General features: G+C 30.6%; 1 protein-coding gene across 1 annotated transcript in view; it reads right to left on the reverse strand.

Annotated features, from left to right (window-relative positions):
- Positions 1-11968, reverse strand: part of LOC145321470 (uncharacterized) — a 44643-nt gene extending 32675 nt beyond the window's left edge. The window contains exons 1-3 of the mRNA XM_080162891.1: positions 11508-11968; positions 9655-9900; positions 833-914 (exon numbers count right to left, since the gene is read on the reverse strand). Of these exons, the coding sequence (XP_080019017.1) occupies positions 833-849 (17 nt within the window). The 5' untranslated portion in view covers positions 850-914; positions 9655-9900; positions 11508-11968. The remainder of the gene's footprint in view (positions 1-832; positions 915-9654; positions 9901-11507) is intronic.
- Positions 11969-12846: the final 878 nt, after the last annotated feature.

Below are 12846 nucleotides of genomic sequence, written 5' to 3' on the forward strand. Positions count from 1 at the left end.
CAAATCTTACAACCAGACAACAGTTATAAAGGTGGAGATAATCCATTGATGCAAAATATCTTTTGCATCAAACTTTTACATGTTTTATTTCTTTTGTTTATATGAAATAGACATTAGTAAAAAAAAATAAAAGCATATATGTAGTATCTTATAGTTATGCGAAAAATTGGACAGATAACGATACCTCATGTTACTTCGTTAAAATCACCATTTTTTTGGCACATTCGGAATAGAATTTTAAATCTAAGGTGGTTTAACGATGCGGGAATCAAAGAATCTAACATACATAACACAGTCTAACCTAAAGTTTTTACATGTTTAATATTTTGATATATTCTAATATTTATGGTTTGTCTAACTTTATGGCTTAAAACCACCAGGGTTCTACTTAATCATATACTTATTTAACCTAATATAATTCAATGTTTCTATCTTTTAATAATTTTTGAAATATTTATATCTAACAAGTATGACAACTTCCATAAAATCAAAGCAATAAAATATAACGGTAAAACAAAACACTTGTAGAGAATCAAGTCATAATAAGAAGAATATTAATTTAAAAATCATAAACAAAATTGCTCAAATACAGGATCTTATTTAAGGACATACTTACATTTTAGGACTTGATTAAAGAGATGCTTCGCTTAGAGAATTGTACCTTGTTGTCTTAACAATCATTATTCCAAGATGTATAAATATACCTGTTATAAATTCCCATATAGAGGGCCTGGTCAACTCTGGCGTTTCCAGCAGAACTCACCAGCACCCGGTTACAACAAGAATTGTACCTTGTTGTCATAAGCATCATTATTCCAAGATGTATATATACCTGTTATAAATTCCCATATAGAGGGCCTGGTCAACTCTGGCGTTTCCAGCAGAACTCACCAGCACCCGGTTACAACAAGAATCTAAATTTTAGAGATTTATTAATTTTTACGCCAGGAGATGTCACAATGGGAAATTTCATTTAAAGAAAAACCTTTTAAAAATATAGTATTTATATCCGGTGGATTAGAAACGGTTCTCAGTCATACTAAAAAATCATGTATAGCATCATATTACAGACAATTTTACACGAATATTGAAATGAAAATTAAAAAATCAATATTCAATTTTGTTAGCCAGAGCATTAGGTCCCTATGGCTAACAAAACTGGTTTCAATCTTATGATTTTTCAATTTTAATATCTGCGGAAAGATGTCTATGATACGATGCGCTAAAAAACTATTCCTTATACCAATTATACAGAGTAAAGTTTTTCCTCACATGAAAAATCCCTCCGTCAACGTAAATGTTAAAATGTAAAAATACGAAAAAATATTTTATGAATCTACACCAATTTAAAAAAAATCATAATACCTGTAACAAAAATGCAATTTAATGTTTCTTTTTTCATGCAAGTGATTAAATGCTCCAAATAGTTACAATTCAAGCTTTAATGTCATATTCCGTGATTTATTTACAATGTACACCAAAATAAACTTTTTTAGTGTACAATTATTTTAACTATTTTCTTGTATAATTCATTTACAAGTTAACAAAAGTTTATTTTCTTGAAAATTTTTTGTCCATTTTTTGTCAATTTATCGAAGCATAAAGTGAGAATTAAAAATGACACAACATCATTTTGTTATGGAGGGATATATTATCTGAAATTAAACTATTTTGTCCCAAACTTTTCTACTATTTAAAATAACAATAACCTACTATTTCTATATTTATAACGAATTATAAGTGTAAAACGTTTACAATCCCCAATTATAATTCACAATTTTACCCCTTCTGTGAATTAGAATTAATTGGGTAAAGATAATTTCTAGTTAAAACCAACCAATTAATATATAATCTAAGTCCCCAAAGTTTTTTGCCGAATGAGAAAACCTGATGAAAAAACTTTAGGTACTGTTACAATTTACCCCCTCCTTCCTTGAAAACAAATCATAGATTACTTTTGATTGACTGAAAAGATAAAAGCAAAATCTTTCTTGAGATAAAAATCCCTGCTTAATTATAATATAGCTGTAGGAATGTGATTGGATAATTAATTGCATTCAGGTGTTCTATCAATGCAGCAAAAGTTGTCAGGACAAATAATTTAAAACTATATAAAAGCAATTTAACACCATTTGCCATTATGTACTTTATAGGTATAGAAAATTGAAAATTTTCTTTTCCGACTGGTAAATTTTGAAACCGGGAAAAAGTTTCACTGCAAATACCTGTTTTATATTTTCTTTCAACACACTAAACAAATGTTTGATGCCCACCAAAACAAATGGGGGTTTCAGGAATCATTACAAGAGAGAAGTTTTGTTGCTGTTGTAATAAAGCATCTGCTGTTTAGGTTCTGTTGATGTGAGTGAACAGCAAATGTCTTACTTAACACAAATCTTGAGATTTACAGGAATTCCAAGGAATCATGTCTTGGCAATTTATCCTTTAGGTGATGTGGCAAGTAATCATACCCCCCCCCCCCCAGGGGCGTCCAAGCTTTTTTTTTTGGGGGGGGGGTAAAATTTTTTTTAAGGGGGGGGTAAAAACCCCCTCCTACGGCACCCCCAGGGTAGGGGTAAATTTTAAATGGGGGGGATAACATGAATTTTTTTTTGGGGGGGGGGAGTTAATGAGTTAATGGGGGGCTAATGGCAAATACAAATCAGATTGCAATGTCTTGCTTTTCAATTTGTAATGCAAAGCGACAAAAAAGACACCATGACAATAAAAAATTAAGATTTAAAAAAAAATCAATCAAAATCGGTTAAAATAGGTAAATCAATGAGTTTTATAATTGGCATTTGTTAAATATACTTATAAATATGCAATAAAATATCTCAAAAACTCTACTAGATTCAACAGAGAAAATAATTTTTATGATTTTCTGCCTTTAAAAAAATGGCGGGAAAAGGAGTGTAGATTATCTTAATAAATTTTTTCTTACAATCTCCCTGGATTAAAGGAGTGTTTTATGGAATTATGCCAGAAAAGGAAAGCGTGAAATATCAAAGAGAAATCAGATAAATAATTAATCAAAACAATAACCTAAAATTCAAGAAAATGATGTCCAAAACAAGCTTAACAAAATTGGGCTAACAAAATAACAGTGCACTGTTATACAGAACTACAGAAAACCCTACAAATCAAGAAGTTGAGCTACTTTAAACGATAATATCTAATTTTTTTTAACAAGAATATCAGATCATGCAATTTTATAAGCATGCATTCTAACTGATTTAATAAACATGTAATAACTTATATTTCCAGTGGACAATCCAAAACACCCCCATCTCCTTAATTTTAAAACCAACAAACAAAATAGGGTGAGTTATTGGATGCCCACTAAATGCTCATTTCATAAAACAATTACCTATTTTAATTTAAATATACTTTTTATATAAAATCAAAATATTAGATACATGCACAACATTATATTATAGTAAACTGATTACTTTTTACCCCTTTCTTTAACATGTTTAGATAGTGGCGAAGCCTTTTTGTTGATAACGCTTTCATTATATGGATTAGAAATTGTAAAAATTCATTTGAAAAATATAATTTTTGTAGTTAAAAAATATTTGATTTTTTATACCTTGAAAATGATCAAGGTATTGTTATTATAATTTTTGCAAACCACTTTCGTTTCAGCAAACCTAATTTTGCTTTCAACCATTTATTCTCGTTTGCAGAAAAGCTTCTCTTAAACTAAGACAAGGAAATGCACTTTGTATATTTATTATAGATATAACATTTTCAGTTATCTTAAGGGAAAAGACAATGAACAACTGATTAATGTAAATGCCCAATAATGAGAAACAAAATTTGCAGAACAAAATTATTGGTTTAATAATTTGAGCACTGCTAGTCTTATTATTGTTTTTTTTTTTTAAAGGATGGATTTTATTTAATTAACAATTGACCTATCCCTCGATCCCTGTTAAAAAATCTACAGTGACAAAATTGATAAATTGGCTCTGAAAGCCTATATTTCAACACAGTGCAGACAAAAGATTTTTATGATAGAGTTGTAAATCTTACATCGACAAGAGATATTTTAGTATAGAGTAACGAGTTATCAAGCTTATAAATATTTTGATACAAGGTAGTACCTACTTGTATATAATAAGCATATTTCGACATTTCATAAGCCTTCATTTTTTTTTGTTAAATTATCACTTTAAACCATTGAGGGAGAGGAAAATGATTTGATAAATATACAATCCTTTTATTTAGCTCATTGTATGGCATTTAACAAATTTAAAATACGCCTGCTTTGTCAACAATTAAACCTTTAAATCAAATTAAATGCAATACTTATAACTTTCGAATCAAGTTGCAGACTGACAGACATATCATCATAGATATAAAGAAGCAGAGCTGTGCTACTAGAAGTTTTTTTTGGTACAATAGGCAACAAGGAATTATGTATTTTTTGAGCAATCTTTCCCCTATTTTCTTGATAAATGGTTGTATTCATGTTGAACTAGTAGGTATAACGTTGACATTTTATTTTAAATGGTTTTGTCGACTATTACAATTATTTGATTATGTGGTTACAATTAGCAGGAAGATTTTGAAACAATAACATCCCTTTAACCCTCCTAATAAAGGTAGAATTTGACATATTATTGACTTCTTTATTATTAGACAGTTTGACAAACTTAAGTCCCAAATTCAACATTACCACTGTTTAAGATGTTGGGCATGTAACAATATTCTAATAATGAAATAGTCTTATGTTGATTGTTGATATAATAACAGGGCTAAAGTTGTATAGGGTTAAAATGGGTAGTATAAAATTACACCTGTAATTGTACAACAATTACCAATTATCAAATAAACAAGATTGTTTCAGATTCTGTAAATTTATAATTTTTTAGTAGCGAAGCTACTCTACTCTTATATTCCATCTGTCTGTTTGTCTATCTGTCCCTCTGTATGTCTGTTCGTCTGTCTGTCTGTCTGTCCATGATGCTGTTTATTCTTTTCTCTTCCTTAAATGGTTTTTAACTATTTTTCTGTCCCCTTCACACAGAGCCTCTAGGAAGTAAAATATAGCAACAAATAGTGCCCAATAAAATATGACGTCATACACTATAAATGACCAATGATATTTTACCATTGGTCAATTACAATGTATACTGGCCCATCATGGTCATTTATATAGAGTGACGTCATTTTTTATTAGGCAATATTTGCTGCTTCAGGAATTTATCTGTCCAGCCGTGTTTAAGATCTTGCAGGACAAACGACCATACAGTCAACTAATTCATATTTAAGGGAGAACATTATTTTTATTAATTTCTTCCTAGCCTACAAATAAGGCAAAAAATTAGTCAAATGAATTTATGAGCATGCACAATCATTCTAGGTTGCATTATGCTTTCATTAATATTAAACCATGTGGTAATAGACCAACAAAAGAAGACCGTTTGTATATTACAGTGAGGGAAAGGACATTTGGCTGTTAAATACACTAGTCCCCAAAGTTTTCTTATTCGTTGGCTCAACAACTTTGGAGACTTTTAAATGAATTTTGATTGGTTGTTTCATTAAGTTGAGTGTCCAAACGTTTCAACCATTAATTATAATCAAGAGAAGATTATATTTTCTATGCTATCATTTGGAATGTACATGTAGAAAAATCCTTACGGACTGACTGACGTACGAACAGACAAAATGAGTTATAGAGTAGCTTCGTTACTAATTAAAAAGGGCAGAAATACTGACATAACTCTAAAACTTTAAAGTTTAAAATTTAATTATGCAATTCGTATGAAAAATACGACTATGCATAATTCATTCATAACAATCTTTCAGCAGCGACGCTGCTCTACAATTCACGTGTGTCTGTTGATATGCTGTTAACGTCAACGTGTGATTTTTGATCGTTTTCACTTGTCCCATCAATTTGTAATTTAAAATCTTACATTTGCTAAATATTTCTGACAATTATTTATATTATTTCTGTATACTAATTTGTTGTAATTCTTAATAGCGAATATTGATTCCTAGGACAACAAAGTACATTAATTTAAGCGAAGCATGAACCTAGTAATAGTGTCTAACTTTTTATCTTTGTGACGTAACAAAAATCCATCTCTTTTTTAGGGGTTTCCTTTCCCACCTCCCCTCTCATCCCTCGATTTTTGTTACGTCACTAAGATAATTTGTCCGACACTATTACTAGGTTCTACTTACAATATTGTTTTGTTCGCCTTTTATAAATTTATATTCTGATTATGTTTATATTTATATTCAAGTGTTAATGTATGTTTGTCCTTCCGTTTTAGAGCTTCGCTTTTTATAGATGTTGTTATCCTTGTTTAGTTACAAAGTTAGTAAGTTTTCTGCGCTGCGCTACCTTTTGAGATATTCCTACATACTCGTCCTTGTTCTTGCATTCATAGCGTAGGCATAAAAATTAGCCCAACTATTCTCATTAAAATTTACAACAAGGAAGATAATTACCAGGGAAGGTATGTTTTATATGTTTTAGAAGCGCAGCTTTTCTATCACTAGGGTGTGAGTCATAGGCGTCCAAGGGGGGGGGGGGGTAATGGGGCGATTATCCCCCCAAACGATTTTGGGGGTGCCGCAGGCACCCTCAAAATTTTTTTCATTTTACCCCTACCCTGGGGGTGCCGTAGGCACCCCCAACCATTTAGGAGGGGGTATTTACCCCCCCCAAACAATTTTGGAGGGTAAATAGCCCCACCCCCCAAAATAAAAAATCTCTAATAAAAAAAAATTTTTAATACTATATATTAAATAAAATTTAAATTACCCCCCTCCCAAAAAATTTTACCCCGGGGGTAAATTTTGGGGGGGGGGGTAAACTAAATTTACCCCTGCCAACAGATTTCAGGGGGGGGTAATTACCCCCCCCAAGCAAATTTTACCCCCGGGGTAAAAATTTTGGGGGGGTAAAAAAAATTTGCATCGCGCTTTGCGCGCCATTTTACCCCCCCAAAACAAGAATTACCCCCCCCCCTAAAAAAATATTACCCCCTTCAAAATAAAAAGCTTGGACGCCCCTGGTGTGAGTGAATGTCTAAACGTCTTACCATTCGTAAATCAGTAACTCTTTGTTTGTAAAGGCTAAAATGTGCCGTTTTCTTAAGGATACAAGTTTCAGCCAATACAAGCTAATAAACAGCCCTCACGCTTGCAGTAGAAATATAACTTTATTAATGTGTTCAATTAATCATGTCACACTAAATCTTTCAGAAAATTATTTTCAGGGTTGCATATGTATTAATGTAATTTATATATGTTCCTTTTTTAAACTAAATTAATTGTGTAATTGAGTTATTTTAAGGCTTTGATATTTTTAAAATCTTTGTTATTTTTTTCTAATTAGATAAAATTAGTCATTTTTCTGCAAAAAGGCGCAGAAAAAGGAACCTATTGAAAGTAAGAGTATATAAAAAATAATGACTTTTAAAAATTAACAAGAAAAACAAGAACGATAATTCACAATAGTATTAGCAGCGAAGACTTTTGAAAACACAAAATGCGGGAACAGGTTTAGCAATGCAATACAATGCATATGAAAATGTGGGGAAAGGAAAAAAGTAGGTTGACCGTTGGAGGGAGTGGACAATGGACTGTAAATTATACTGCTCCCCAAAGTTTTGTAATCATGTAGTGGTTTTAAAACTAGATTTAATCATACAAACTACAATATCAAACTTTTCCGCCAATAATTTCAACTAAATCAGGCATTGCAAATAACATTTCATAATGGAAAGTCGGAAAGAATGACATACTGACAAACATAAAACACTCATGGAGCAGTTGCGCTACTAAAAACTGTCAACTCATTGATACATTTAGAGCAGATGCTTATTTTAAACTAAGGAAGTGAGAACAAGGTTCACATTATCCATAAGTAGGTATTCATAATATTTTATCAAAAGGAAAGGATATTTATATAAAGAAAAACTAATGTATGATTTTCTTTTTTTGCAACTATTATATCATACAGAGGATTGTGATGTAATCATATCAATTTTATTTATTTCATTATTAGAATAGTAATCCTTTTTGTTAGATAATTGATAAAAAATATGCAATATTGAAATAATATATACATATGTATTTCATAATAGAACCTAAGTTGTTAAATATGAATAGTTAACGTTCATTGCCAAAACGAACAAACGAAAATAATAATGAAGAAGTTTTGCCGTCAAAAGTGCAATTGTTGAAAGGTTGATCTTAGTGTAACTAACATAAGAAGATTTGTTTTATTTTTCTAGATTAAATCAGGGAGAAAGGGTGGGGTCAATAGCACTTAAATAAATCGAAATCTTTTCTTTCACCACAAGTGAAATTAATTTTAGTTTTAAAAAGAAAAGATTAGAAGACACACGTACAGACTCACACACATCCTGTTACTTTAATATAAGAATTATGACAATAAGCCTTGAAAGAAAAATTTGTACAAATAATAATTTGGTTGGAAATATATTTGTTATATAATAACCTATTCCTAAATTTATGAGATTAATGCAATTTAACATTTTATCAAATCATATCCCATAAGTATTTGGATGTGTGCTATATATAAACGTTGCTGAAGATCTCTAAAACAGAAGTGTCTACAACTATCATAGTGAATTAAAAGTGGCCCGTCAATACATATATGCATGCAAACCAAGGAAAGTTATATTCATAAAAAGGGTAACAACAAATTATTATCAAATAAAAGTATTTTAGAATTAAAGCCCTAATTCTCTCAGCGAAAAAAGAGAAGACTGTACAATTTTGCTTCTTAGACGAATATATAATAAGACATAATCAGAGGTGGATTCTTAAATTTTTTTGTGAAAAATCTACAAAAATTAAACAAAATCTTATGTAAATAAGTTTTTATGATTTTATTTAATTTTTGTAGATTTTTTATGCAATTTTGGAGGATTTTTCACAAAAAAATTAGCGAGTCTCACTAATTTTATTGAGGCCGTGAGCCGGAAAGTTTTTTTTAAGAATCCACCTCATGTTATTGCTGCGCTTCCAACATCAAATAAATTTTGCAACCTTAAGCCAGTATAATGTGACATTTTTAACTTAATAATACTAATCTTGAGGAAATTCCCAAACAACAATAAAATAATCCATCTCATTCTTCCGGATGCAACTCATATCAGGAGGGGATATTTCATCTGTAGTAAAACTATTTCGCCACCAAACATTAGTTTTTCGTAGATGAAATATATTATACTCTTGATGTCAGATAATTGCATATGGTGCAATTGTGTTTGTGGGAATTTTTTTGTGTTGGAATAGAAAATACAATTTTAATATGTGATAAAAAGTGAATGGGTGATTTTTGTGATTATTCATGTGAAATTGCCCACATATTGCCAATGAAATACCCATAACCCCAAAACTCCTTTATTTTGAAGCTTTACAAAGTGTCTAAAAAAATCAGCTATGAAAAAAACCGTAAATAAAAACGGATAATCCCTCATTTTTATGACGTCACATGGCTGATTTTTTTAGACACTTTGTAAAGCTTCTTTATTTTCAATTATTTTTGATAAGATTCATAATTTTTCACTGCTGAAATTGCAGATTTAGGGGTTTGGGAGGTTATAGATGGTCCATTGACAATAAAACTGGTTGTGCCATAACTCCTAGACTTGCCTTCATGACAGGTATGTCTATTGCACACCCGCGTCTCCTCTCTGTGCCCGGGACACAGTTCTGAATTTTGGCGCGAAAATAGGCCGCCATTTTGTTCGTCTGCTGCACGACCATTTTTGGGACCAATGAGAAGCAAGCGAAACCGGTTTTGTACGCCCTTGTCGCAGGATTTGGAGCAGGTGCTCCACGTGCCCCAATTGGACCACACACAAAATGCTGCAGGAGGGCTATTTTGTTTATTAAAACCTTAACAGATTATTTTTTTTTGTAAAAAACCTAATGCTTACAATTTTTTCAATAAGAAACTTATTTGTAGTAGTTTCTTTGAATTAGAATGTACCTTTTATTAGATAATATATGTCAAAATTATTTAAATTGTAAGCAAAAGATATCTTTACATTGTTAGTATATGTTAATTTCATGCAAATTAAAAATAAAACAACAACATTACATCAACAAATCTATTCTAGACGTAAATTGTTTTGCAAACAAAAAGCCTCTAAATAGACCAATCACCGTCAGCCTTTTGTTTATTCGTTTTTCCATTATTGGGTGGTTGTTTGCTCTCTGATGAAAAAACCCGGAATTCATTAAGCAGTTTGCTAGTTAAGGTATCTTCATGTATAAAGGGAAAGGAAAACTACTTTGTTAAAATCACTTGGTCAAAAAAATCAAAAACATGAGATAGCATTTAAAGTGGATACATTCAAAACTAAGGCTTTTTTCTAAAATTTTCTTATTTTTGTAATATTTCAATCTATTTGTAGCCAGAAAAACAAAAAAATATGTTTGAACTTAGTTGAGTGTACCACACATTTAAGTACTTAATTAAATAGTAAGGAAAATAATTAATACCGAAAACTACTAAAGTTGAATTATTTTATTTACTTTTCTATTTATTCCATATCCTATTACATAGCCAATTTTGTATGTATTGATGCTTTGCAGAAAAAAGGGTTACATAATGGGGGAGGGGAAGAATGAGGGTGGGGTATCCAAAATAATTCGCATTTCCATTTAGGGCAGGAGGCTAATTATTGCTTTGCAAGTTTTATGTACTTCCATTCTACGATTAGTATCTCATTTTATGATTTATTCAACAAAGTTTTTTTTGTTATGAATATTTTGATATTATGATTTGATAATACCTTTTTTTTAGCAAACTTAATATAATTTTTTATGACCATTAATACATTAACAACTATTTAAACTACATTAAAAGGGTTAATTTATGATTACTTAAAACCATTTGATATACCAAAAATGCACAAATTCAATAAATTCACATCCTGGAGTTTTCCCTCAAAGCTCCTATCGAGCATTAATCCCTCCCCTTTTATTTTTAAAATAAAAGTAAAGTGAAGATTGGAGGGGGGGGGGTTGCTATGCTTAAACCGTATGAGGCTACCCAGCACCTACTATAACCTAACCTAATATTATCTAAGTAACAAAGAAAAGAAAAACTACCCCAACTTTTCAATCTGTTTAAAGATAAAGGGGATTGGGATTTCTTTGATCAACAAGGCATTTCGAGAGAAACCACCAACAACTCTTTTGAAACACTATCAAAGTACATTATTTATCCTTTGCCATTTAACAATAAGTATTTTTTTTTTTAAATTAGTCCAACAATTTAAAACCAGCTACTTATTCTTATTAACTCATATCTAGATATTAGTTCTGTAATCCATTACAAAATGCATTATATTGATACACCAAACAATGAACCATGTAGAACTCCAAACTCCCCAGCTAAATTATTTAAATCATTAATCTATGCCCTTGACAAGATTCACTTTAATATTTATAATCTGTCCCCGATAGTTTTTAATTCAAACATACAATATTTTTACCTCCTTCATTATCAACTTCATTAAATTCAGGATCATCGTCAAAAAACTCTTCTGTGACAGCATCAGTGTTATCAACTTCTTCAGTTGTTGTAACAATAACAGGTCTTCTTGTTGTTGGTTCTTCTGTAACAATATCCTCTAAAGTTGTGGCAACATTGTCAACCTCCCCTGCAGCCGTTACAATAGTTGTTCGCTCAGTCTTACCCACACCAAAAGAGTCATCCGCAAAGTCAGTAGTGGTATCAGTTGTTGTCCGAACAAAAAATGTATCAGGTACTGTTGTGACAGTACGAATACTTGTAACTGTTGTCAGAGAATCAAGACCATCACCAGGAGTGTCTGTTATTTGCTGTTTCTCAGTAGATTTAGTATCATCAACCACAGTGAAGATAGTTTGGTCGGTTGTTGTTGTTGTGGCGATTACATCTTCTAGTAACAAGGGTTTAGTTGTGCTAATATATACAAAGCAGTGAAAGATTATTCAAAAGCAGTTGGTTAAAATTAAAAAAAAATATTAACCCCAGTGTTTTTCTTTTTCATAATTTTACATGTAAATGTTACCAACTTCAATTGAAAAAAAGAAAAATGAATTATTAAGGTTTGAAAATGGATACAAGGATAGCTGGAAGGAATTTATGGAAGATATTAGTATAGTAAAATGATCATGAATGAGAAAATCAATATGAAAGGATGAATAATTATTTTAGATAACTTTTTTTCTTAAATTTGAATAAGATAACACCATTATTCAATGCAATTAAGACTTTCTGCAATGTTTATAAACAAACCAAATATGCTTGACACAATGCATTTAAGAAACAATCATTAAAGTTAAAACTTGACTACTAACCACCCAAATTAGCTTCCTTTTAGATCTACTGTCCATTATTTTTAGAGAAGTTCTTTTTGCAACCATTCTAAATGGGTAAAAATATCTTAAGTTAAGAACTTTGGACTGTGGTCCCAATGTAAAAGTCTTTATTGCATTCAAGAATGATTCTGTTTATATAAAGTTTTAAAAAATTAGAAAAGAAAAAATGAGAATAATAATGAGTAAATGAAAATAGAGAACAAAGAGGAATAAGCTATAGAACTTCAAGAATATTATAGTGGATCAAAAGAAATCAATTCTAATGAAAATAGAACATTAAAAATTAATGACTTAATCCAATTATAAGGTGTTTATAACAAACAAAAATAATTTAAAAGATTTTTTGGTGGATTGATTTTGCAAAGAGTGTTTTTCTTAATGGGGGATATTTTTCTACAGAAACTTTTTTGCTTTATTTTATACACCTTACAACTGGACTAAGTCAAAAAGCATAAATGCTTTACAAAT

Source organism: Acartia tonsa, chromosome 6 (genome assembly GCF_053477335.1).
Source record: "Acartia tonsa isolate MP-2025a chromosome 6, ASM5347733v1, whole genome shotgun sequence".
NCBI classification, from domain to species: domain Eukaryota; kingdom Metazoa; phylum Arthropoda; class Copepoda; order Calanoida; family Acartiidae; genus Acartia; species Acartia tonsa.